The following is a 27,803-nucleotide window of genomic DNA, read 5'->3' as shown; positions in this document are numbered from 1 at the left end:
CGCCCGTGGCCGCCGCTGCCCGCGCCGCGGCCGACCGGGTGTCGGAGCGAGCGCACGTGCGCCGGCCGGACCCAAGCAGAGGGAGCGCCCGGACATTGGCGAGGAAATGGCTGGAGAGGCGCTGTTCAGGGGTAGGGAGAAGTGCGGGGCGAGTTTCGCCCTGAGAGGGGAGAGCAGAGAAGGAAAGGCTTTTAGGACTGAGAGGAGAGAGGGAGGATCTTGAGCTAGGTAAGGTGGCCAGACTTAGGCCTCGGGAGGAAGGGGACGGGGCGGGGCGTGGTGGGGGAGGGGGGGCAGCGGTATAAAACACACCCGGAACCGGTTGCGAGTTTATTCTGAGGTCCGGCTCGGAAGTGTTCACACCTGGAGTGTGGCGCGGGTGGGTAGAAGGTGGAGCCCCACCCCCGACAAAGCCAGGCCGTAAACCGGCCTAACCCCGCCTCAGCTGCACTCCCTCCTCCCTGTGCGAGCGGCCTAAGCTTCGCGAGCGCCAAATCTCTCGGTTAGCTCCGCCCTGCAATTAGAGGAGGGCGGGCGGGGGCGTGGCCCTGCCGCTCTCTAGTCTGCGCTTAGGCGTCCGCGTCAGCCGGAGTCCGACGCCGTGACGCAGCACGTCGACGTAAGTGACGCGCAGGCCCGGGCCGCTCCTCCTTCCCTGAGTGAGTGCCGGCCCGGTCGGGGCGGGGGAGAAGAGGGAGGGCGGGGGAGGGAGAGGCGACCCGGGAGTCGTTGTGGGCCGCGGGCCGGACCGGGTCCCGGGAAGGCGGGAGCCAGGGACGGGCCGAGGGGCTTGGCGGGCCATTGGCGGGTCGCGGCGGCTGTAGGGTCTCCTCCCCTGCCGGACTTGCGCGCCCCGGCGCTCGGAGCCTCCGGCGCTGTGCCCACCCCGCTCCAGCTCGCGTCTCCCGACTCCAATTAGGTCAGGCTCGGAGTCCCGCGGCCGCGGCTCCGGCCCCCAACGCGCGGCGGCCGCCCGGCTCGCCTTTCTTTCTTCCCTCGCCTTCCTCTCCTCTTGCCTCACCCTCCCCCCTTCTTTCACGTTGCTGGGGTTTTGTTTTTTTTGTTGTTATTTTATGCTTTAGGGGTTTTGTTCCTCAGCCCGAGCTCATGGGTGTACATTATCATGCTCCTCTTTTGTAGAGCAACCGGACGGCCATGGAGGCCGAAGAGACGATGGAATGCCTTCAGGAGTTCCCTGAACATCATAAAATGATCCTGGACCGATTGAATGAACAGCGAGAGCAGGACCGGTTTACTGACATCACCCTTATTGTCGACGGTGAGCAGGGTGGTGGGCTGAGGAGCTAAGTTTGTGCCTTCAGATCTCTTCCCTTCCCCCACCCGCCTTTTTTACTCATCTTCTGTAGACTACCTGTCGAAAGTCTGTGGAGGGTGCGCTCTCGGACCCGAGGACACTTAGCAGTATCCTTTAACGGAGACCATGCTGCAGAAGGCTGGTCACGCTTTCGACGTAATCATGGCATTTTAACTTCTTGCAGCCTTCTCAAGTGTTCTCATTGCACACTTTAGTGCAGGATGAGGGCGTGGGTTAGGGAGGATGTCTCTGAATGTTTGGTTAGTAGATTTCTGCAGCTAAGCTGCTTTGAGCAGTCACTCACAGGAGTCATTTGCGAAGTGTTGATTCTTTATAGTTTCCCAAATGGTCTTGGAGGTAGAATGTGAGAGACTTCTTTGCAGCACTGGTACCCGCTTTGATAACCCCCAAAATAGAATGGGGTATTTACCAGTCTTGAGAGTTGTCATTACAGTGGAGACAAACACAGCTTAGGTGTCTTTTCTATTTAGTGAAAACAGACTTAAGGCAAGCTAATCTTTGTTATAGGTTTGCTATAAGTTGAGTTTCCTAATATTAGGCATCCTAAAGTGTTTTTCATAGCAAACACACCCAGCTTGGTGCTTATTCTGTGCCTTTTTCTTCTCTTTTACAGTGATATATAACCTTTTGAGTTATGTTTCTATTTAGCAGTTTCAACTGAATAGGATATGCTTTTGACTTAAAGTGGTACCTCCTGAAATGTTAGATGTCCTTTATAAAACTGACTTAATAAGTAAGGCTTCTGAAGTAAAAATTTGGCTTCATGTCTAATTGAGATTCAAATTTGTCAAGATAGCTGCCCAGAATATAGTTTTTAAAATTATATTAAGAAAGATTGTAGTTTAATTTTTTAACTTGTTTTATTATACTTGATTTTTGTGAATATGATGATTTTGTTTTTTTCTCTAGGACACCATTTTAAGGCCCACAAGGCTGTTTTGGCTGCTTGCAGCAAGTTCTTCTATAAATTCTTTCAAGAGTTTACTCAGGAACCTTTGGTGGAGATAGAAGGTAAATGCTTGTTTTAAATACATTATTTAGCAAACATTATAATTTGATGAAGTTTTTTAGACAGTAATTTAGTAAAATACCATGGGAAACAGGTACTACGAATGGTTCCTGTTAGGTGACTGGGTAAATTGTTCTTTTGACACCTGAGAATTCTTACTTTTAGTAACGTGCTTGGTAAGATGATCTTCCAGGAAAAACTTAGGTTAAATGGTATTTGTTGGTCTCTTAAACGAGTCTTTTTCATTGCTAAAACCAGTGGTCACTATCTTTTGAAAATGTATTAAAAGTGAATTTCCATCTTATTTAGTGGCCTTATGTTTTAGACTAATCAAGATGCTGCGGGTCTCTGTATTAGCGTGACATGCACAGTGTGAAATGGGCTGCTATAATATGGAAAAAGCTAGGAAAGATGAAGTGACATTTAAAAGAAGTTCAAGTGGTTATAGAAGGTCTAGAATGGAAGGGGTCATCCACTACATAATGTCCTAAAATAGAAATTGTTATACTGGGTTTTTTTTAAAATAATAGTCCGCCAAGTGCTAGGTGTTACGCTGTGTTGTTTATGTGTGTTTTCTGAGTTTCACAGCTATCCTTTGAAGTAAGTTGTTTTATTTTCAATTTACATATCAGGGAACAGGCTCTAAAAGATTACTTACCTAAGGTTTCCTACTTAGCAAGGGATTCAGTTTATGCTGTTCCCATGCTTTTGTTTTCTGCTATTATAATACCTAGCTCTCTACCCCCAATCCAAAATTATAGGAAATAAATCAGCTTTCTTACATAAATATGGGGTTCTTGAGTTTTGGTTTTATATCTCTTTCACTATATGTATATGTTCTGTTATGAACGGGTTGCCTAGAAACAGTATTCCCTTGGAAAAATTTGGTGCCTAGGGGAGTAAAGAAGAGTTAAAAGATCCTCTTACTTTGATAGTGCCAGCTTATCTAGCCTTCTAACTGGTATCCATAGATAGATTATCTTTTGATATCTGTGATGGAGAGAGCACAGGCATAACAGAAATCCTCAAAACATACTAAAGTTAGACTCCAGGATCCTATATGGTATTTGTTTCTATTACAAGGCAAAGTTGCATCCAGGTATTCACCTGAGGTATGAGACCCCAGGCAGGTTACTTTACCTCAGTTGCATAGTTGCTGCTTCATCTGAGAAGTGTGATTGTTAGTAGGCTTGTACTAATGATTAATTGAATTAACATGTGCAGAGTGCCTGGTGTAGTGTTTGGTGCATTGCCAAAGTTTACTAAATTGGGGCTATTTATCAAATTTAATACCTGTTAATACCGTGCCAGATCCAGGAAATGAGAAATTGATTAATAAGATAGCCCTTAAGAGAATTTCCAAATTTAATCATGGGTAGGCAACAGGTATAAGAGTGCAAAAAAAAAAATGTTGCAGGGAATTTTATTGCAGAATGGTATAAGAAGGGAAGAAGAAGGATGAGTGATTTAGTAGCTTAGAGAGAGGAAGAATTTCACAGAGGAGGCAACTTCTGGGCAGAATCCTAAGTCAAAAAGTAAGTGGCTAGGGCTAGAATAGGTATTGCTGGTGCAGCGTGGAATACTGACCTACCTGAAGAAGTAGGGTCTTTTGTTCTCAAGAGTAATCACTTTGGAATTATTTCTTATATTTCTGACGTGCTATGTCCATTATAGGTATTTCTCTGATGCTTCAGACGGTAAAGAGTCTGCCTGCAATGCGGGAGACCTGGGTTTGATCTTTGGGTCAGGATCCATTATAGTATAGGGCACACAATCTTCAGTATTTAAACTATAGAAAGTAAGAAGGAAACATATAAAAACATTCTTTGTTTTTATTTATCAGATCCAGGTTTGAAGAATCAATTTGGCTCAGTGTCTTCTTAAGCTTTTAACTTTGAAATTGCTTTACTGCTATCTGGCTAGGTCACCTGGCTGTAGAGAAAGCCCTGGGCATGCACTTAGAAAACCTGGGTTGTAGTCTTAGTTTTACTGTTTGTTAGTTGTGTAACACTGAACATCTTCCTTTTTTTCTCTTTTAATTTGCAAAATATGTCAAGTAAATTTGGATGGTGTCATGGGCATTTTGAATATTACATTTTAACACTCGGCGATCGCTTAGAATCTCTGGAAAATGCTTTGGTTTTTGTTAGTGTTACTGATTTGATTGTGGTTTATTTTGTTTTGGCAGTCAACCTGATTAGATTCAAACTGCCTTGTGTGGGCTGTGGATCCAATTCCAATTTAGTTCTTAACACCTTTGTTCTGTTCAGGCCCCAGGTGTGCCGACCTGGGTGGTAGTCCACACACAGTCTAATTCTCAGAGCCTTTGCTGTGCTACCTCCCATTATTGTAGCTAGGCAGTATGCTCAAGACTGCATACGCAGGCTTAAAGGACTTTTCACCAGCTCCCCCTCCTGATTTTTCTCTGTACTTTAGCTCCCCAGAGCTCTCTTTCCTGGTCCTCTGGCTGGAAAACTGGGAATTTAGCCTCTCTGTGGTCTCCTACATTTTCTGTGATAGGATCCATTTCCTGGATAAAATGGTGAGAGAGGAAAATAACAAGAATTCTCTCCGTCTCTTCAGATGATTGTCTCTTTCCTAGTTCTCAGCCAGAGGAACTTTGTTATAGAGTTTAGGTGCCTGCTTGGTGGCAGCTAGCCACAGTTACGCAGCATTCTAACTGGGGAAGAGCTGAGAGAGGACTAAAAACCAGTTATTTTCCCCACTGCCACACATGCTCCATCTCCTTTCCTGGTTCTCTAGTCTGTCTGCACCTACTACCCAGTTATGAGAGTTTTACTGTCCTCAGGCTGTGCTATAGAGGAGGAAAAATATAAAACAGGAAACTCACTACTCTTCTTTGAGTTCTTTTTCTCTCCCCAGGCTCTTTGCTTCTATTTTTTCTTCAAAGTCCTTTTATATTAGCGTTAGATGTTCTGTCCAGGGTCTTTAGTTGTATCGATGGACAAGATAGGATGGAGTATACTTTCTTCATCGTAGCTAAAACTGGAACTCCTATCTGTAAAATAGTGATAGTTCTCATATTTAGCAGCACATTAGAAACACCAGAGGAGCTTTTGCAAGTACTAATAGCCAGAGTTTTTCTCCAGATCAGTTCACTCTTTGAGGGGTGAAGTCTAAGCATCTGTCTTTCAAAGTTCTCTAGGTCTTTGTCATTCAGAGTGTGGTCTGAGGATGCATGGCATCGCCTGGGAGCTTGTGAGAGCTGTAAACTCTCAGGCTCTACCCTAGTCCTACTGAATCAGAACAGAATCCTCAGATGATTCCTTTGAATAGCAAAGTTAGGGCAGTGTTGCCATAGGATAAGTCCAGTATGCAGCCAGTGTGGAGAACCACTGCCTTAGGGTTTTGTAAAAGCAAGCATATATAAAGGGAGTTTAAATTGTAATCTGTTCTATGAGTATGAACTGTCATAGGTGCAAACTGGGCCAGCTCTCTCTCTGCTTTTTCTGTCTTTGGTGAAGTGAGTTATCTTTGATTAGAACTACAGGTTCACCTTTGACTTAAAATTGTTTTTTCAACTGAGAAGCATCCCAGCTAAGCTTTGTGACTTAGATTCACACCATATTACATCTTCAACATACATTGATTTCCTTGTTTGGAACACAACAGCCTTCTCCTAAACCGAGCTTCCAATTTTCCAAATCCATTCTTTACTTGCCCTGAAACCACAGATCCATAAGTACCTAGTTTCTCTCAAACAGCAACTCTGTCTGAAATTTTAGCTTCTAATATCAAGAATGAAACACCCAAGGACATACTCATTCATCCTATTTGAGTGGGAGTTTTCCACTAGTTGGGGAATGCCCTCCACCCCTCAATCCTTTGCCTCTTTGTGAATGGGAAAAATGACCCAGGTTAAGGAAGCTGAAACTCCAGTACTTTGGCCACCTCATGTGAAGAGTTGACTCATTGGAAAAGACTGATGCTGGGAGGGATTGGGGGCAGGAGGAGAAGGGGACGACAGAGGATGAGATGGCTGGATGGCATCACTGAGTCGATGGACGTGAGTCTGAGTGAACTCCGGGAGTTGGTGATGGACAGGGAGGCCTGGCATACTACGATTCATGGGGTTGAAAAGAGTCGGACATGACTGAGCGACTGAACTGGACTGAAGGTGTTTGTATTAACATTTTTCTTAGATACCGTGCTTAAAAAATTGTCTTGTCCTGCACTTGTATTATGAAAAGAGTAAGGAATTGAAAAAAATGGGCTGAAATTTGAAAGTTAGCCTACTAGTCCTGATAGAGTATAAAATATTTTTGCAGGGCTGTGCATTACCTACCAACCCTTCACTTACCTGGGCAGGTGTTACAAAGGTGTTGTAAGTTTGGTTCCTGTTAACTAAATAGTCAGGTTTGTGGTTTATTCCTAGGACCAGTGTTGGACTGGCCACGTAAGAAGCACCTTGGTGCTTATAAAAAACAGTTCACTACCCCAGTTGTGATTCTGGAGATGAGGAGTCCATGCTTAAGTCACAGGTGACTCTGATTAACCAAGATTGGGAGGAGCTAAATCCACAAATCCTTGAAGGTCAAATGTTTCTTGAAATTACTAACTTAGAATTTCCTAAGGTAATTCACTATGTGTATTCCGCAATACTCCCAGTGGGGCCTGGGGCAATATCCTATAACCAAATAATAATAATCTAATGTATTATTAATAAGCAACACAGCTTATTAAAATTTACTGTAAGTTGGATAAAGATTATAAATGGCCTCATGTTCAGATCAAATTTTGCTGCCACATTTATTGGAAACTTTTGGTTTTAAGAGATATGGGGGACTTTGTAAGTATGAGTAAGAGATTGCAATCCTGTAGTGAGTGAGACCATGGATATTCAGACTCTTCCAAGCAGGAATATTCCTTAGCATCATCCTGTTCAAAAATCTTTATCATGGACTTCGGAGCCAGACAATCTGGGTTTGATTCTAGTTTTATCACTTAATAGCTATGTGACTTTGGCAAGTTACTTAGCTTTTCCGTGCCTCAATTTCTTTAAAATGGGGATTATAATAGTACTTCATAGGGTTGTTATGAAGATTAAGTCAGTTGATAATTTGTAAAGTATTTAGAGGCCTGCCTGATATATATATAGTATATATATATGTATATAGTATGTGTGTTTAATTAAAAACCAAAATTTCATTCCACTTCAGGAAAAATAATACATGTCGTTTATAGGAAAAATTTTTGATTCACTTTTAAATATTTGATCAAAACATCTTAAAAAAAAAAGGAAGCAAAATCTAGTTGTCTGTTCCTCAGGCTACTCTTGAATAACATGGTCAAAAGACAACCAGGAGAGAGGGACTTACTGGGTGGTCTAGTCCCTAACATTCTGTGCTCCCAATGCAGGGAGCCCAGGTTCAACCTCTGGTTTGGGAACTAGGTCCCACATACTGCAATTAAGAGCTTGCGTTCATAATGAAGATTGAAGATCCTGTGTGCCACAATTAAATATTTAAAAAGAAAAAAAGACTAGGAGACCCAAGTAAAATTAATCTTCAGTGAATCCAGTTTATTTTTAGTTGCTTATTTGGTAGCATGTAACTGGGTGAAGTTACATTGTATTCGGTAGTGCTTTTTAGTACTCCTATTGTTGTCAGGCAATTTGAAGATGAGTTTTCTGAGACTCAGAAGTTCTGACCTCCCACATTGCACAAGTCATGAAGAGCCTAGACTAAAACTTGAAAGTTCTGACTTCCTGAGTGGTATTTTTCCTTACACAGATGGTGGATATTCTACCAGCTTTCTTACTGTTGTCTGGAAGGCTACATTCAGGTGTATAAACTGCATTGAAAGAACATAAAAATATTTTTATATTTTTTTGGCTGCGCCACGTGGCTTTTGGGATCATAGTTCCTAGACCAGGGATCTAACAACACATGCCCTTGACAGTAAAATCTTGGGAGTCTTAACCATTGGACTGCCAGAGGACATTCTTGTTTTGTAATTGTGCATATTGTGTGCAGTTTGGTCTTAGGCATTTCTTAGCATAAAAAAGCCTGTAAAAAGTTTTCTCTTTGTTCCTGTCACTAGCTTTTCATATCTCGCATTAGCAGACTGAAACAATACTACATAGCATTGAAGAGCTCAGGGGAAGTATAGTATCATTTTGGGCCAAAATCTAAACATAGAACTTGTAAAGAAAGCTAGGAATTATGGAAGCTTAATTCTAAAAATGGCTTTAGCCTTTATTTATACCAAATTTGTGTGCTTTCATTTTAGGAAGCTTTGTGTTAGATACTGTGAGGTGAGTTTAGACAGACATTCTCCTCAAGTAACTTGCAGTCAAGAGTTGTCTATGAATTTTAACTATCAGACTAGGTTTGGAGTTGACCCTGAGGGAAGTATTAAAGAAGGTTCATTAAAGACGTGGCATTAAAATTGGGCCCTCAAGGGTCATAGAATTTATCCAGAAATAAAGTGGTTAAGCATTCAGGAAAGGAGGGTGTTAACGGCAAGGAAGTGCTTAGAAAGCGAAGGGTTTGTTTGAGAATAAATATATAATGTCGGTTTGATAACATTTTAAAATTTGGAAGGGAAAAATAGTGGTAAGTAGAAAAATAATGTAAAAGACCTTGAAATAAAGGCAGAATGGTATTGAACTTTATTTGCTAAGCTGTGGAAAGCTATTGATGATTTTGGAGCTGAGTTGACACAGAGCTCGCTGGCAAGAGGGGAACTTCTGATGTAATAGTTAGCCCATTTGTGTATTTAAGTGATAGATTTTACTGTTCTGTAAGAGCCTTAGGAAATCTTTGGGAAAGGTCTTAAAGTAGTTTGCTAGTTAGTGTTGAATTTGGCTATGATATTATGCTGTAAATGAGAATTCTACCCAGAAGTTGTCTTCTAAAATGACAAATGCTAATCAGTTTTCAAACACTGAGCTGCTTTTTATTCCCATTACTAAATGCTATAAGATTTGAATCAATGTGAATACATGTTAATGCACATCCTTTTTACAGGTGTTAGTAAAATGGCCTTTCGTCATTTGATTGAGTTCACATATACAGCAAAGTTAATGATACAAGGAGAAGAAGAAGCCAATGATGTATGGAAAGCAGCAGAATTTCTACAGATGCTAGAAGCTATCAAAGCCCTTGAAGTCAGGTAATTATTTCCTTAATGAGGCGCAGATAGTTACTTTCAGTCATGTTCACCCTGACTCTTAGTCAAGAATTTATCATATGTGTCATGTCATAAAGAACTGACAGTTTGAAATCAGGAATATATTTAAGGATCTGTAAAGTTCTTGGAGAAGGAAATGCAACCCACTCCAGTATTCTTGCCTGAGGAATACTATGAACAGAGAAGCCTGGCAGGCTACAGTCCATAGGGTTGCAAAGAGTCTTATATGACTAAAGCGATTTAGCACACTTAAAGTTTTACTGGTTACTGATTGTTCTTTCCCTCACACTTGATTTCTTGTCCTTACAGTAAAAACTGTCCTAATATTAACAAAGGCAGCATCTTTTATTTCTAATTAAATAAGGCATGCTCACGCTCAGTCGTGTTTGACTGTGACCCCATGAACTATAGCCCACCAGGCTTCTTTGTCCACGGAATTTTTCAGGCAAGAATATGGAGTGGGTTGCCATTTCTTCCACCAAGGGATCTTCCTGACCCAGGAATTGAACTCATGTCTCTTGCATCTCCTGCATTGGCAGGCAGATTCTTTACCATTGCACCACCTGGGAAGCCCCAGTAAAATAAGGAGGGCTAGGCAATTTTTAAGGAGTTCTCTGGGTTCCTATACACTGTTCTATGGAGGCAAGTTGTTAATTATTTGTACCAAGGTTTATTCTAAAAAATGCTTGGCTTACAAAGATTAACATGGTATTGTTTAAAAATAAGTGAGAAAGTTGGTGAAGATACAAGAAATAGGCCAGGTGAGGTGTTAATCAGTGAAGTTAGAAATATGGTGGCAAAAATACATGCCATTTGAGTCTGTACTTGCCAGATAGGCTAAATGTAGCTCTGAGTTCTGAAGCATCTAGTATAAAAGAGGCCTTCCTTGGTGGCTCAGCTGGTAAAGAATCTGCCTGCATTGTGGAAGACCTGGGTTCAATCCCTGAGTTGGGAAGATTCCCTTGGAGAAGGGAATGGCTACTCACTTCCAGTATTCTGGCCTGAAGAATTCCATGGACTTGATAGTCCATGGGGTCACAAAGAGTTGGACATGACTGAATCTCAGTTACATTATTTATGGTTATAGGATGAGAACAAATCAATTGCTTAGGAACCATTCGTGGTATTAAAACACAATTTCTCATAGGAAATTATTAGGAAGACATTAAGTGGTATCATGAATAAATACTTCAACATCTTACATAATGAATAGTGGCACTGTAATGAATAAGAACAAGAGCTCTGGAGACAGGCTGCCTTGAAAATGTGCCAGCTCTGCCACAGTGTGTCCTTAATGAGATTACTCCACCTCCTGTCAGCTGCGCAGTTTCCTCATCTGTCAAATGGGGATAATAAAGGACATTTCTACATAGGATTATTTGTGAGGGCTGAATGAATGAATGTAAAGTGCTTAGCCTGGAGTCTGGCATGTAGTACTCTAAATGTGAATTACTATTGGTGGTAGCTCCTGGCTCTGTTTCATAGGACCCTCGATACAGGTCATTGGTAAAACATGAAGGTGAAATTTGGTAAAAATCAGTTTCACATGGGACAAAATGATTTAGTCTGACTCCCTGATGTGGTTCAGTTAGATGTAATTTAGAATTTAGAAATAATTGAACTGTAATTATCCAAAAATAATTTTTTCCCTAATAAGCTTTTAATTAGTTTGGTGACAGAGTTCAAGATTAGACTTTTCTGATAGGAGCTTGGTGTGTATATGTTCTCTGGTACCTAGCATCTGGCCCAGTAAGCATTTATGAATGATTAAAACCAGGCCAGCATTCTTCTGCAGAGAGAGCTAAGATCTGGATGGCAAAAATAAATTAGGTGTGTTGTGGATATGTACCTGATTAGATCATACTGTGTTAAAGTGGAGGTAGATTCGGCAGCATCAGATTTCTGGTTAAATCCTGTTTGAGAACTCTCTGAAAATATGTTCTGTGTGGTCCCTTTGTTGCTTGGGGTAGTGAGTAGCATCTCACTATAGGGAAAGTCCTGAGTAGCAGAACATTGGAACATATTCTCTGACAATGGACAAGGTTGGATTTGGGAGGCATTTAACTGAGTTTATGTGTCTAGTCAAAGGATAAGAATAGCTGGGTACAGCCATTTAGAAACTTTTAGAAGATTATAAGACTGAGGTCCTTACAGTAATTACAGCCATCAGCGCTTGCCAAGATAAATATGTTGGCATGTTAAATTGTTGATGAACCAGTTACACATGCAGTACAGTCTGAAGAGTTCTTCAGGAAGATAGCAGTATTACATATTGGCTGTTTTTCATAGGTTATGTGTATGTCAATATACAATTTAGGAATAAATATTGCATAATTTAGTTGTATTTAAGTCAACCGGTGAAGGCAACTGTCTGTTGAGAAGCTTATTTTATAACTATTGCTTATTGTATATCTTATTGCAGATAGAGAAAGTGAATAAATGCTCTTCTAGCATTTGCAGTATGCATGTATTTTTGACATACAGTGGTAAACTTTTTGAATGGCACTGGAAAAGAATCTCAGACCTTATTTTGCTGAAATTGCATCATTATTTTTATTTAAAACTGTATGAGAAGGTTCCTGTTACTTGTTAGGAAACAGCAGTTGCCTTATAGATGTTTTCTTTCTCAGCCGTTTGAAATATAATTCACATAATACGGTTCACTCGTTTTAATGTAAAGTTTGAAGTTTGTTAATTGTACACCACCACAAACATTCCCATCTCCCTATGTTTTCTTGTGACTTTGCAATCAGCCCTGATCCCCAGCCCCAGGCAACCAATGATCTTGATTTTTATCACTGTGGCTTTATCTTATTTAGAATGTCATATAAATGGCTTCCTATATTGTGTAGTCTTTCATGCTTGACTTTTTTCACTTAGCCTCATGCTTTAGAGGTTTGTCCATGTTGTTGTGGGTTCCTTTTTATTGCTGACTGTTACTCCATTGTATGAATATACCATCTGGGCTTTCCTGGTAGCTCACATGGTAAAAATCTTCCTGCAGTGCAGGAGACCTGGGTTTGATCCCTAGGTTGGGAAGATCCCCCGGAGAAGGGAATGGCAGCCTCCAACCAGTATTCTTGCCTGGAGAATTCCATGGACATAGGAGCCTGGCCAGCTACAGTCCATGGGGTCGCAAAGAGTCAGACATAACTAAGCGACTAACATACACCATCTGTTGATAGACATTTAGGTTTTATTTTCATTTTTTGGCTATTACAAATGAAATGGCTATGAATATTTGTAGGTCTTTGTATATATGGTTTCATTTCTCTAAGTAAATACCTAGAAGTGGAATAGCTGGGTTGTATGGTGGATGTGTTTAGTTGTTTTTTTTTTAAGAAACTGCCAAACTGTTTTCCAAAGTGATGAGCCATTTTACATTCCAGCTTGTAGTGTATAAGAGTTCCACCTGCTCCACAGCCTTCCTAATACTTGATATGATCAGACTTTTATTTTAGCCAAGTTGGTAAGTATATGGTGGTTTTAATTTGCATTTCCCTAATGACTAATGATGTTGAGCCTTTTTTCATGTGCTCTTTTGCCATCTGTTTATCTTCTTTGGGGTATCTTTTGCCCATTTTTAAAGTTGGGATATTGTCAAGAACTGTGACAGGTGTGAGATTTTACCCTATTTGCAAGCTAATAAGTTGGCATGCCACAGTTTTATGGATGCTGGCAGAAGACATGAAACTCATGAGTCAGAAAGGACTTTATTTCTTTCACAGCATACAGAACAGCCTGAAGTTCATGTTCATATCAATTTTTCTTGCCTCCATACCCCGAGTCCCATGTGGAATAATGCAATCACCTTGGTGTGTACTGTGCTCTCGGTGGTTTACATCACACTTGAGAAACTCTGGGCTTTAGGAAACCAGATCTTTTATAACGAGTTGCAAGCAAACCTGCCCAGGTTTTTCCCCAGAGGGGCCATTATCTTTATTATTCTGGACAATAAATAATTGTCCTCCATTCTGGAGGTAGAAAGGGTCTATTTTGTAAGGTAATTTGCTATATAGACAACTCGGAAGACAGAACAAGACTGGCCGTATGTTTGTGTATAAGATATGCAGAAATCTGAGGGATCCATGGAGAATTTTCTTCCACAGTATGGTTTTTCTGCGCTCAGCTTCTGGTGAATTTTCTCATGAGTACGCTACTCCATAACCACTTGGATTAATCTGACCAATAGGGACTTGGACCAAATCCATTCAGTTTTTCTCACACTGGATTTAATTAAGACAGCTGTTTCAGCAGAACTCCAAGTAGCAGGGTATGGCCACCCTGCAGTGCTAAGCTTAACTGTGCACCCACTCCTCTAAGGTCCTGCACTAAGCCAACTGAGTAAATCCCTAGAAAGCCAGGTAGCTTTCTCCTTTAGTTTCTGTATTGGCTTTTCCACTTAGCTGTAAGCATTAATCTGAGTATAGCAAGATGTTTTAGCAATTGCACAGTCTCATTATTGGTCCACAGGGAGGACATCTAGGGCAAGTGTAGCCTCCGTAATAACCTTGGCTAGTGATTTGAGGCCAAAATGAATACCTTCCAGAGCCCAAGTGGTATCATTGATCACATTGTGTTGAGTCAGGCACAAATTTTGTACCACCTTTTTATTTGAGTAGCCTCATTTTGGAGAGATATATGGTCATCTGAGAACTAAATTGAAAAGCCAGTGGTGTTTCCCTAAACATTGGACGGTGTCTTCTTCCCACCGAGAGTTGCAAGGCATTTATAGGGAGGGAAGGAAGTTAGTACCTGACTTCATACAAGAAATACGGTCCTTGGAACACATAGGTGCTTTTGGAATAAAGTGTTGTTTACAATTTGTTTGTGCTCCCAAAGTGGGATGACCCTCTTCACTTGGCTCACAGGTTGATGTTGTCACGAGCATGGCCTCTCCTTTTCCCAGCTCAGCTTCAATGATTGTGTCTAGGCTTTGTTTTTGGAGAGAATGTCTAAGGGCAGCCAGTTTAATCCATTCTGTTTATCATGAGCACCTGGATGCCAGCTGAGTGGCAGTCAGGTGCCTCATGAACTGAGCCTCAGCTTTGGTAATGGTAGTGGGCAAACATCTGGGGTTTTTGCATGAGACATACAAGTCTTGGCCATCCCCTGCTCTTTGCAAAATCCTTCCTGGTAAAGTTGAGGTGGTGATTGAGTTGTCAGAGTCCTTGGCGTGAGACGACAGATTAAGGAGTTGCAAGTTGCAGCACTTGAGGAGACCTGAACGAGAGCCTTTTCCTACCTGAGGAAGACTCAGAGCGGTCCTGAAGGACAGAGATCTCTAATGTCCCTTCCTCCCCTGTACCTCCTGGAGTCTACGAGGTTTTCTCTCCAGGTTCCAGGGTGGTGTGGTTCTCCTTCTACCCCCACAAAACCAGTGTGTGCCTTTCTAGTAGCTGTAACTTAACCCCATTTCCAGTTCTCTCCTTCTGTTACCCAGACCTGTCATCTGGAATGGTCAGGGGCAAGGACATTTTATAAAACTTAAGATACCTATTATGTCTTCCACTTTGGGTCATGAGGACCAATCTAAGAACACTTGGCAAGCAGTATATTCAACCAAGTAGTCATTATGCTTAGGATCTAAGATGATGTCCATTCCATAAGAGAATCCAGATAGCTGAACTGGAACTAAGTTTAAATCTGCTAGGCCCACTTTTGACCAGGCTGACCCCAGGTTGCCATTAGGCAGAAGGAAGAAGATCATGTCTGAGAATGATAACAGCAGACCCTGAATTTCCACTGAGGTTTATATAACTTCCCACTCCATTTGCCTTGATCGTTTACCCAGGAGGCAGCCAAAAACAGATGGTTCTGGGGATAGTGGGATTTGATGACTAAACTGCCTTACTGGATTTTTGGACGAGGCGGAAGTGAGGGAAGTAGAGTCAGAAAGTTTTTTGAGTCATTGTTTGAGAAAATTCCTGCAGTTCTCTACAACACCAGTATCTAGATGGTAGAAAGCTTGAAAGGTTTAACAATACCTTGACTAACAGCTGATTGAGTAGCATTTGGTGCATCAGTATCAGACTGCACATGGTCCAGAAAGCTAAACATATGACACAGCTTAGTTTCAAATGCCCTATGGTGTGACCAGAACCAGCTGCTCAGACCTGAACAGCAACAGCATACCTTGAAAAAGTGTCAATAGTTGAGAGGCATATAGCCCTGAGATGGGTCAAAAGGTCTAGTGTAGTCAGTCTGCCAGGAACAGTTGGAGACAATGCCCTGTATGATTTGGCCTCATTCACCATAAGACAGGCCAACTTTTGGCCAGTGTCACAAGTCTGACATGCTGTAGTAACGTCTCCATCAGAAGCATAGGGTCCTTGACTTTCTGCTCAGTCTCTGATGGTGGATGTGTCACCATGTTCATAATAATGTGGGACCTAGGCAACGGTGATGGAAGTCTGGGCAGTGTAGGTTGATAAGCAACTTGATTCCAGTTGGTATCATTAGAGAACAGGCCTTTACCATGAGTATCTAAACTACTTACTCAGATGCTTGGATCAACAGCTCTTTGTCTCCATAGTTTTGACCCTTAAGATGGGTGTCTTTAATCTGCCAAGATTTCCAGGTCTCCCAGGCAGCTTGGCCATTTGCAATAATCCAGGAGTCAGTAAAAATATCTCAAGGTTAATTGTGGAGAGTGTCGTCCAGAATGACGAATATAGCCTTGAGTTCTGCCTTCTGAGCAGAGCAACCGTGTCCACTTTTGGTTTTGCAGAGTTGGTGCTGAGACTGAGCATCTGGCAGCCCAGTGAATACCATCAGCCTTCAGCTTAGCTAGGCCACCAGTGAATGAAAAACCCCATTGATGTAGTGGCTTTCTTTGGGCAGCAGGGGTGCTACCACTTTTTCATGTAAAGCCAAGAGTTCAACTGCTTTCTTGAATGTAACTACTTCTTTGTGACCAGTGAGACTTGTTGGGCATCTTTTACCTTGATAGTCATTAAGTTTTAGTTAACACTCCCAAATGGCAATATCAGGCTGCAGAGCCTCAAAGCTGCCATGGATCAGGCATCACTTTTAACAAGAATCAAATAGCACCTAACCCTTTCTTGTCAGAGTGAATGCACCTCATAGCCATGTCAAGGAATTGGCAAGTCCAAAATCCAAGGGCTGTCTTTGGGGAGACAGCCTGCCATTAGCAGAAGCTGTAATCTGCAAAAAGTGTCAGTCTCAGAGACTTAGAGCTCAGAGAGGTCATTAGACTAGGGGGTCCCTGAAGGTAGGGAATGTGCCACAGTTAGATGGAAACTTCCAGTGCAGCCTATTGGTTGGAGGCCCACTTAAAAGGTGCTGCGTTGCAGATTGACTGATGTACAGAAAAAAGTACTGATAGAGTGCCCAGGTGAGGCACATGGTTTCCTTAGTACCTAAAAATCCGGTGAGGTACTGGGCCTCATGTCTGGGGGAAGAGGGAGGAGGTGGAGAAGCTGTTGTTGTTGTTTTTAACTGCTGGAGGGAATTGCATGTTGTGAATCTGCCTATCTAGTCCCAAGAAATTTTACTTGGTGAGCAGTCCTCTGAATTTTCTTGGGATTTATCAGCAGTCTCTGGACTTCCGTGGTGGCTCAGATGGTAAAGAGTCTGCCTGCAATGCAGGAGACCCAGGTTTAATCCTGGGTCGGGAAGATCCCCTGGAGAAGGAAGTGGCAAGCCACTCCAGTATTCTTCAATGGAGAATCCTATGGACAGAGGAGCCTGGTGGTCTGCAGTCCTTAGGGTCACAAAGAGTTGGACACAACTGAGCGAGTTTCACTTAATCACTTATTAGCAGTCTCTGCTGGTAGAAGTGTCATGACACTATAGTCAGGGCTTTTCAGACTGAGACTTCGGGCTTGCCAGTCAATAGGATATCAGCAATATATACATCAAGAGATAGAGACACTCATGCTAAATCCTGACCCAGCTACTGGTGGCTAATGTTAGGGGAGTTTCTTCCATTATCTCTTCTCTGCATGTGGCTCTTCTCGATTGAGATGGTCCATCTCTGGTACTTATGGGAAAGTAGTAAATGCCTATGCCATACCAATCCCTGCTGTGCATTCAGATGTCAAAGCAATGACAGTATATATTGTGTTGGCCACAATGTTTATTCGAGCTTTTCTGTAACATCAGCCCCACCCAAAGGACAGCCTCCCTTTCCTTCTGTGACCTTGCCCAGACCCCAACATTTGAATGCAAGCACCTCCTCTCTCTCAGGATGAGAGATGGGATGGTGAGTTGGACATCTGTGGAATATAACAGAGCTGTGGCAATTTGTGTCTTTACCATCCTTGAGTTTTCCTCAGCATGCTTGGATGTATATAATGTCTTCACTGTTTGCCCTTGAGAGCAAGGAAACTTTGGCTTCAACCGTAATTCTCTTTCTCCAAGCAGGTTAAGTCAAGTTGGGGGCAAAGGGAAAAGGTAAAAGGGGAAGTGCTGTGGAGAGAGAAAGTGACTCTGCCAGTCAGCAAGGTACATTTTAGTTTCCAGCAGCACCTGAGCTGTGAGTGGCTCAGCCAGACAAACCTCCAGTGTTTTCATACCCCTCAAAGCCCTGTATCAGGCAGAAAGGTCTTTGTAGACACCATCAATGTCTGTTTGGGGGTTCTCTTGATTCAACAGCCCCATCCACATTGCTTTCCACTTGGGGCCAGGTGGTTTATGCCTCTGAACTGACTCAGACTTGACTTCTGCAGTGATGGCTTTTTCAAAAGAGTATACCTTTCCTTATTCATAGGTGTTTTGTTTCCTGGGGCTGCCATAACAAAGTACCACAACACTGTGTGTCTTAACACAGTTCTGGAGGCTAGAAGTCCTAAATCAAGCTGTTGGTAGGGCCACATTCCCTCGGAAGCCTTGAGAGGAGAATCCTTCCTTCCGTGACTTGACTTTCTCCTTTCTCATAGGTTGGTAGCCCCAGGTGTTCCTTGGTTTGTGACAGCATAACGCCAGTTTCTGCCTCCATCTTCATATTGCCATCTTCCCTCAGTGTTTTCATACGACCTTTTCTTCTTTGGTTCCAATGTCCTTCTTCTTAGGAGGACATAGTGTAGGGCCTGCTCTGATGACCTCAACTTGATTACATCTGCGAAGACATTCTTAAATAAGGTCACGTTCATAGTTATTGGGTCAGGACTTCATCATATCTTTTGAGGGTGCACAGTTCGACTCAGAGCAGTAGACAAGTAAGTAGAGAACCATTTATTGCCCAGTTGACCATACAATTTGGTAAACGTGTTTGATGCCAGCTCCAGTAGACTTCCTCAGATTCCATTTGCTCTGTGTGGTCTCCTTCCTGTTCCAGAAAGTCTTGTCTTTTTCAGCATCCTGTTCTTGGTTGCCAATATCTGGCAAGATCTGTGAGGGATCAGAGATGTTACCCTACTTGCAAGCCAGCAAATTATCCTGCCACGATTTCACGGATGCTAATAGAAGATAACAGGACTCGTAGGTCAGAAAAAAGGACTTTATTACTCTATTTGTGCCACTTTTCCCTTCCTCAAGTCCCAGAGGTGACATAAAGTGGCCTGCATGTGGTTGGTTTTCATCACAGGTGAAGAAGCCCCAGCTTGGGAAACCAAAGTCTTTTAAAATGGGCTGCAGACAAACCTGCCTGACCTTTGTCCCATAGTAGGGACATTATTATATGGACAGTAAGTAAAGCTGTCTTCTCCAGAGGAGCCACTCTGTATTCCCAGGCTGTTGGCCTTTCTGCAAACACCTTTGAAAAATAGTCCAGAACCAAAGCTGTCTTCACAAGATATGCAGAAACATGAGGGACTCATGGGGAATTATCTCCCAACAGTTGTCTGAAGAGATTGAGTTTATTGAATTGTAAGAATTCTTTTTATATTCTGTATATAAAACCTTTGAAAAATATGTTCACAAATATTTTTCTTCTGGTTTGTGGCTTGCCTTCCTGTTAACTATGTATTTCAAAGGACAAAGTTTTTTTTTTTTTTTTTTTTTTTGAGGGCATTTTGGAGGGTGATGAAACCCTTTTATTTTTTTAGATTAATTTTATTTTATTTTTAAACTTTACATAATTGTATTAGTTTTGCCAAGTGAAAACCGTCTTACCAATTTTTACTCAGAGTTTTTGCTTTCTTCATGTTATTTAAGAAATCTTTCAATGTTGCAAAGATTTTTATCCAGTTTTCTTCTAGAAGTGTATAGTTCTTACATTTAAGTCTATGATCCATTTTTAATTTTTTTGTGTATGTTAAGTGAGTAAGGGACAAGGTTTCTTCTTCCTATATAGATAGCAGTTGTTCCAACACTACTGTCGTATGTTTTCTCCATTAAATTATCTTGGAACCTTTTTTCAAAAATCAGTTGACTATACACATGTAGTCTGTTTCTGGACTTTATTTTGCTCCATTAATCTCCATGTCTATCCTTTCGCCAGTCAGATTGTCTAAGTTGTTAGCTTTATAATAAGTCTTGATATCAGCTAGTATAAGTCTTGCAATCTTGTTTTCTGCCTTTCCATACGAGTTTTATGATCAGCTTATCAATTTCTTCCAAAAAGCCCAGTTGGATTGATTGGTCTTAGAGAATTTTTAAACCCCTGTGTTATGTATTTCAGAAACAAAGAAAACTCAGCTCCACTAGAGGAAAATACCACAGGGAAAAGTGAAGCAAAAAAAAGAAAGATTGCAGAAACTTCAAATGTTATCACTGAGTCGTTGCCATCTGCAGAATCTGAACCTGTTGAAATTGAGGTGGAGATTGCTGAAGGCACAATCGAAGTGGAAGATGAAGGCATCGAAACGTTGGAGGAAGTGGCTTCTGCCAAGCAGTCCATAAAGTACATTCAGAGCACAGGTTCCTCTGATGATTCTGCTCTGGCATTGTTGGCAGATATTACCAGCAAGTACCGCCAAGGCGATAGAAAAGGACAGATTAAAGATGAAGACGGCTGTGCATCTGACCCCACAAGCAAACAGGTAGAAGGTATTGAAATTGTGGAACTTCAGCTGTCACATGTGAAGGACTTGTTCCATTGTGAGAAATGTAACCGTTCATTTAAATTGTTTTACCATTTTAAGGAACACATGAAATCACACTCCACTGAGAGTTTCAAGTGTGAAATATGCAATAAAAGGTATCTTCGGGAGAGCGCGTGGAAACAGCACCTCAGTTGTTACCACCTTGAAGAAGGTGGAGTCAGTAAGAAGCAGAGAACTGGGAAAAAAATACACATATGTCAGTACTGTGAGAAGCAGTTTGACCACTTTGGACATTTTAAAGAGCATCTTCGAAAACATACAGGTAAGGAACAAATATTTTATATTAGAAGTTTATTTTTTTCCACACTCATTTCAAGCTGAGTGTCTAAATTCTTTTTTATTAGCGTTATAGAAACCATTTCGTATGTTTCCTAATGTGTAGGCTGAGCACAGTGTTTTTATAATACTAGTTTATTGATATTGATGCTATCAAAGCAAAATCAGTATTAACTTTGAAGTTAATTGTCATTCTTACACCTTGCCAATTTTTGTATTTTTAAAAGATATACATAAACACTGTGATTATTATTAGATTATTAATTATGAAATTTTAATTATATGAAACTTCACTGTTAACTGTTTTTACTTTATCTGCCTTATGTTAACACATTACATAGATGAATACATTTACAAACAATCCCAAACACGTTTATACCTTTGCAAACATTTGCTTATCTATTTTGACCTGGCGGATAGGTAGGCAGTATTTGCCCATCTCCGTCATCTCTCCAAGGCAAACATGTCAGGACTGGTGGACAGCCAAGGAGGTGAAAAGAGTAAGGTTTCTGTACTTTAGGTCATGGAGATTTAGAGTACCTGCCTTCAAGGAGTTCAAAGTTTTGTGAAGAGAGACAGGCAGGCACAGTCAGCTAAGTGCTGATAGAGGTAAGCACAGAGTATTACGAGAATGCCTGCTTATGCTGTTATGGTGGAAGACAAGGATGGCTTCCTAGAGGGTTTATCCTGTGATGATTCTCAAAGGAAAAGGAGTTAGCCAGGAGACGAGCCCTCCAGGCAAAAGAAGCTAAGTGTACAGACATGAGGAGAGAAAAGTCACTCATATGGAGTACTTGTTAGCAGGTTATTATGGCTGGAGAATTGGGTCCAATTAGAGGAATGCCAGGAGATGCAGCTGAAGAGTTTTGGGGCTGACTGTATGATATACACTTTGGCATCATGGATCATCTGCCAGTGGTTCAAGGACAGGAGAGAGAAAGTGATGGGAGATGAGGCTAAGATCATGTAGTTATCTTAGATAAATGCTCTAAATGAGTTAGATTTTATCTTGAAGACTGGGTCACTTTTAAGAAATTTAACCCAGGGAGATTTCTGATTAAATTTATGCTTTAGAGACAGAACTGGCAGGATTGGAGTGGGTGGAGCCTACGGGGTCTAGTTAGGAAGTTGTTTGAGTAATCTAAACAAGGATGAGGGGTTGAATAAAGGCAGTGATATGGTAAAGGCTTGAAGGCGTAACATGAAGTAGGCAGAGTCAACAGGGTTTAGTGATTGGTGAGATGTGGAGGTAAAAGAGGGGCTTCCTTGGTGGCTCAGACAGTAAAGAATCTGCCTGCCAATGCAGGAGACTGGGTTCAATCCCCGGGTCGGGAAGATCCCCTGGAGAAGGGAATGGCAATCTGCTCCAGTATTCTTGCCTGGAGAATCCCTTGGACAGAGGAACCTGGTGGGCTGCAGTTCATGGGATCACAAAGAGTTGGACATGACTGAGCAAGTAAGGGGTAAAAGAGAAGGTGACTCCCAGCTTTCTGATATGGGTGGCTTTGTGGTCAAAAGTTTATTAAGTTAGAAAAATAAAAAAGGGTAAAATTTGGGGATGAGGGGAGAGAGCAAGATATACTGACAGCTGTACCTGTGGGACACCCAGTGTGAAAGACAACCTAAAGATGACCTGTAACCATGTTTTCAAATGATTGTTGCCTAGTTTTCCAAGGAGGTAGTATGGAATTGTAGGAAAAAATGTGGGTTTGGAAACCAGAGTTAGATTCAGGTTCCAGGTTTTTTTTTGTTTGTTTTGGCCTGACTGTGCAGCTTGTGGGATCTTAGTTCCCTGACCAGGGGTCCCACAATGAAAGCGTGGAGTCCTAAGCACTGGACTGCCAGGGAATTCCCAGGCTCCATTTCTGACATTTGTCAGCCTGATGAACTTGACTGGTCTCTTTATCGTTGGATCTCTCTCCTTATCTGTGTAAATAAGAATAATGACACCTACTTTACAGGGTTGTGACAAATAAGAGAAATTGATAAAAGCACTTTGAAGATTGTACTTTTTACACATCTAAAGTATAATTAATCTGTTACTGTTTCTAGACTAAGAAAAAGACAAACAGCATACAGTATGATGTTACACCATTTAATTTATTTTGAAATTTTTTTAATATGTGAAATATTCATGAATGTACTTTTTTTTTTCACTGTGACTGCATGGGATTTCAGTTACAGGCATGCCCTAATTTACTTCATCACTCATGATGATACAGTTTTAGGTTGTTGCTAGTCTTTTGCCATTTATTACAAATGGTGCTGCAGTAAACATACCTGTACATAATTTTTGTGTACATGTTTAAGTAACTTAATTTTTGACAGAGTTGCCAAGTCAGAGGATATGTGCATTTTAAACCTTGGCAAATATTATCAAATTGCCCTTTAAAGAAGTTAACAACAATTTTTATTTGTAGGCTTCATTTTATAGTGAAAAATTATACACTATTAAAACCATTCTAGTTAGCAATATTCCACCATTTGTGGAATTGTAAAAGAGTTTCTATACCAACAGTAATTCTAGGTGATTAGGTCTTTTCTCTCATTAATTTTTTTCATCTTATGAAAATTATATAAAAAATAAGCTATAGTTGTTTTTTCAGGGAAAAAACACAGCTCAGAGTTATTCCTTGACTGTGTCGGGTCCACGTGAGTATGAGGGTCACGTCTGGGACCTGATCACTGAGGCTCCACCTCTGAAAACTTGGTCCTGTTCTCTCCAGGCATCATCCTTTCTTGACTTCTCTCCTGCTTTCCTTCCTTTGGCTGTGGGCTCTACCTCATTTAACCTCATTTAGCCTTTTGTCCTTCGGTAGCCCTTAAACCTCATTTATCGCCCCGTTTCTGACTTCATCTTATCCTCATTATATACTTCCTGAGTCACTTTTTCTTGTACTCTAAGCACATTTCTTGGCTTTTGAACCCTACATCCTGGAATTATTGTAGTCATTTACTTCTGCTCCCTGCTGAGAACTTCCTGCAAAAATTCTTAACAGACCTTAAGTTAAACCTTTTGGTATCTGGTTTATATCTTTCCTTTCCTAATTGCCATTCTAGACCTTCAGTGCAGTACTTGAGCCCCTGTCCACACCCCAACTTAGCTGTGGAGAAACCTGTGTGGTTCCTTCATTGTCTCCTTCTTTTATTACAGAGAAAGATATTTTCCTGTTTTTCAAGGCCAATTCTGAAGCCCACATCTCAGTGTCTCCTCCAAAGCCATGTTTCACCTGTCATTCCTACTACTCTCTCCTGCTCCACTGGTTCCTTCTCCCTTAGCAAATAAGTAATGATTCTTTTCTGGCTGAAAGAACCTCTTCTGACCTGTCCCCATTGAGCCACTTCTCCTCTTTACTTCCAAGCCTTCTTGAAAGAGTTTCTGTACTGACTGTTTTCATTGACTTGCCTCACTCACTCTCCCTTACCCCCCACTGTAGTGTGGCTCTGGATTGCCCCATACCACTCAGTGTTCCTGCTAGCATACCCGAATCCCCTGTTGTCACCCTACCTGTCGTTTGTGTTTGGTTCAGCACGGTTTACTACCTCATCTTCCTGAAATTTCTTCCTTAATTTTCCTTAGTGTTCTTCTGTCTACCAGATTTTGCCACTTTGCTCTGAGTACCTCAAACTCACCAGACTCAAAACTGATTTATAATCTTTCCCAGCATACCCTACTCCACACCTCGTTAAACATCTCTGTTCTTTATTCTGGTTGGTGTTCTAAACCAGCGATCTGGGAGTCAGTATGATACCTCCCGTCTTACTCCTCACCTGCCATACTGTTTTACACCTCTGTGCCTCCTCCTGGAATAAAACTTTCCTGAACTTCTGTTTGTCCATTTTAGGCAGAATTCATCACTCCTCTGTGCTGCTACAGCCCATTGCTCATTGCTCTCTTCTCTGTACCAGGCTTTCTATGATATATTGCATTTATTTATGTCCATGTATTTCCACCTTCCTGAGATACCCTGGCCTATGATATGAAACTTTTAAAAATAATGACAATTTATCTTCATTACCTAGCACATGGCTTGGCAATACAATAAGTGCTCAGAAATTGCTGTGGAATGGAGAGGGCTGCATGTCCCTGAAAAGGAATTTCACTTTGATTTTTATCTAAGGGAAAATAGACAGTTTTTTAAGAAATGCAAAGGCATGGAAGAACATTTAGATCCAAATTTTTATTTCTTTGCCAGAGCACAGTTATAAGAATCATTAAAAACTTGTATTTCCACCTCTTAGAATAGTCTTTTAGATGTGGTGGAAACATCCAAGTTATAAGTTCTGCTCCTCCATTCAAGACAGTTCTATCAGAATTACCCAAAAAGAAAATGACGTTTTGCATTTTGTTTTTCTTGATTTGTCAATATTTTTTTGTATTCTAACAGGTGAAAAACCTTTTGAATGTCCAAATTGTCATGAACGATTTGCTAGAAATAGTACCCTCAAATGTCACTTGACTGCATGCCAGACTGGAGTGGGAGCAAAAAAGGGGAGAAAGAAGCTTTATGAATGTCAGGTACGTGTGGATGTGGTGTACTGTATTCTGAGCAAAGAAGTCTATGTTTGAAATTGTTAGAAGTGACAAGTAACAAGCCTAGACCAAAAGTATGGCGCTGACAGTTCAGAAAGAGATTAAAGAACATAATTGTCTTGCTTTTATAAGGGAAACTGTTGTTTTTACCCAATCCTAGATGATACCAATGTTATTAACATTATGTCCTAAGTAACAAGTAGTGTCAAACTATGGTTATTCTTAACCATAGAGCAGTCATTGGGATTCTGGAGTGGTGAAAGAGGCAGACCAGCTGTAATGGGCTCTTCTTCCTTGGTTAGTGTTTTTATTCCAAATGGTGAGATTGTTCTTAATGTTGATATTATATAAGAAAGTATAATAGTGTTACTTTTATATTCCTAGAATTTATGACATTTAAACAATGAAGGAAATATTAAAACGTGTCCCAAAAAGGATTTACGTTTTTAGCTACAACAGCTAAAAGGTCAAATAAACAAAAGATTTATGAACTCCCTTAGACTATATTACAGATGTTATATTTATGACATATTCAGAAAAATCTGCAACTTTTTCCTTACACAGATTAAATGCATCCTGTATTTCTTTGAGTTTGAATGTAAGTGTTAACTATTTGGTTGTTTCAGGTCTGTAATAGTGTGTTTAACAGCTGGGACCAGTTCAAAGATCACCTGGTGATACACACTGGAGATAAACCCAACCATTGTACTCTGTGTGACTTGTGGTTTATGCAAGGAAATGAATTAAGGAGGCATCTCAGTGATACTCATAATATTTCAGAGCGCCTGGTAACTGAAGAAGTTCTTTCAGTAGAAACACGTGTGCAAACTGAACCTGTGACGTCAATGACTATTATAGAACAAGTTGGGAAGGTACATGTGTTACCACTGCTCCAGGTTCAGGTGGATTCAGCACAAGTGACTGTAGAACAGGTCCATCCAGATCTGCTCCAAGACAGCCAAGTGCACGAGTCACACGTGAGTGAGCTTCCAGAGCAGGTCCAGGTAAGTTATCTAGAAGTGGGGCGAATTCAGACTGAAGAAGGTACTGAAGTCCATGTAGAGGAGCTGCATGTTGAACGGGTAAATCAGATGCCAGTGGAAGTACAAACTGAGCTTCTAGAAGCAGACTTGGAGCAAGTGACCCCTGAAATCATGAACCAAGAGGAGAGAGAGCCTACCCAAGCAGATGCTGCCGAGGCTGCTATAGAAGAACACGAAGATGCTGAGGATTTAGAGACCAAATCAACAGTGGATTCCCAAGCTGAAAAGGCAGGAAATGAGAACAGAACACCTATGCCAGTTTTAGAATGAAATAACAAATGCATATATTTTTAAATTTATGTGTTGGGTTTTTGAACTGATGATGGGCAGTGTGACTGTCCTTATGCTAACAGACATGGGGACCAAAGTTAAACTCTTTGCTGTTGTGCTGAACTGTTTCTATGGAAACAGACTGATTTCCCCCCACTTTGCCACAGAGGAGGGATCTTTCCCATAAGTGAATGGGAAGCTTTGAGAAGTATATTTCTGGAAAACTTAAATGGGTTATATTCTTATTATATAGTTGGGTACGAATGTATATTTTCATTGTGGTAAAAGTTCTTACTCTTCTTTCCCTGGTCATGTCCTTCCTCAAGTTTTTTTTTTTCCCCGCCATGTTGTAAAATCAAACGTAAAATCATTAGAATACAAGTTGATGTATTCTGATGCATGTTAGAAAATTTGAATATATAGGAAACAAGACTGCATGAAGAAAAGTGCATTGTTACTGTGCAGTTAAATTTTGGCTTCTGGCTTCCTTTAGTTCGAACAACATTCTTGTCTGCCCTGATTGATGGTCATAGACGTCAGCTCTGCAACAGAAACAGAGTGGTGGTGGCAAATTGCTAGAATGTTTAAAAACACACACACCCATGTGCCTTTTCAAAACCAACTGAACTTCTATAAAGCATCTCTCGTTCTTCTAAAATTTGTGTTGTAGGCAGTGTAGGTGATGCTGTAGTACTTTATATATTTTTTCTTATAATGACAGCTACCAATTCTTTTTCACTTAGGTTGAGAAATTTCATTTAATGGCAGCTGAAGGGCCATTTTCAATTGGGAAAATTCATTTATATCTGTGGTAAACTTTATTTTGATGAAAAGTTGCACTAGTATTTTACCACCAGATGAAAACAAGATGAGCATCATTTAAAAATTAGTGTATTTAAAATAAAGTACAGAGAAAAACATGTATATAATATATCAGGCTTTGTTTTGAATGAATCTTTTCCCCCAATCCTTAATGTAAAGATCTTGTGCTATAACTTTTAAAGCCATACAAATAAGAGTGCTAAACTGTGGACTTTAAAGTAGGTGTGTAAATATTTTTAATCAGTATTACTTGGAAAATAAAATATAACAACAGAAAATAAACCAATATGCTATTTTCTTTACCTGTTAAATATTGGGAGATATTTACATTTTTAAAGTAAACTTTAAA

The 27,803-nt window shown here is 40.9% G+C and overlaps 1 protein-coding gene across 11 annotated transcripts; it reads left to right on the top strand.

Moving 5' to 3' along the window:
• Positions 1-27,736, top strand: ZNF131 (zinc finger protein 131). 11 transcript variants are annotated; one of them, XM_024981375.2, is made up of 8 exons: positions 2-131; positions 1,141-1,279; positions 2,246-2,347; positions 9,338-9,482; positions 20,086-20,446; positions 20,549-20,771; positions 25,174-25,304; positions 25,946-27,736. In XM_024981375.2, exons 2-8 carry the CDS (start codon positions 1,156-1,158, stop codon positions 26,630-26,632), a joined length of 1,773 nt encoding a protein of 590 aa, XP_024837143.1. In that variant the 5' UTR covers positions 2-131; positions 1,141-1,155; the 3' UTR covers positions 26,633-27,736. The 11 variants fall into 11 exon arrangements, with proteins under 11 accessions (XP_024837136.1, XP_024837139.1, XP_024837143.1 ...); XM_024981376.2 differs by having other exon boundaries at positions 2-228; XM_024981377.2 differs by lacking the exon at positions 2-131 and adding an exon at positions 291-659.
• The last annotated feature ends 67 nt before the right edge of the window (positions 27,737-27,803 follow it).

Source organism: Bos taurus, chromosome 20, assembly GCF_002263795.3.
Source record: "Bos taurus isolate L1 Dominette 01449 registration number 42190680 breed Hereford chromosome 20, ARS-UCD2.0, whole genome shotgun sequence".
NCBI classification, from domain to species: Eukaryota; Metazoa; Chordata; class Mammalia; order Artiodactyla; family Bovidae; genus Bos; species Bos taurus.
Note: the sequence above shows the minus strand (reverse complement) of the source record. Positions and strands in the feature narration are given on the sequence as shown.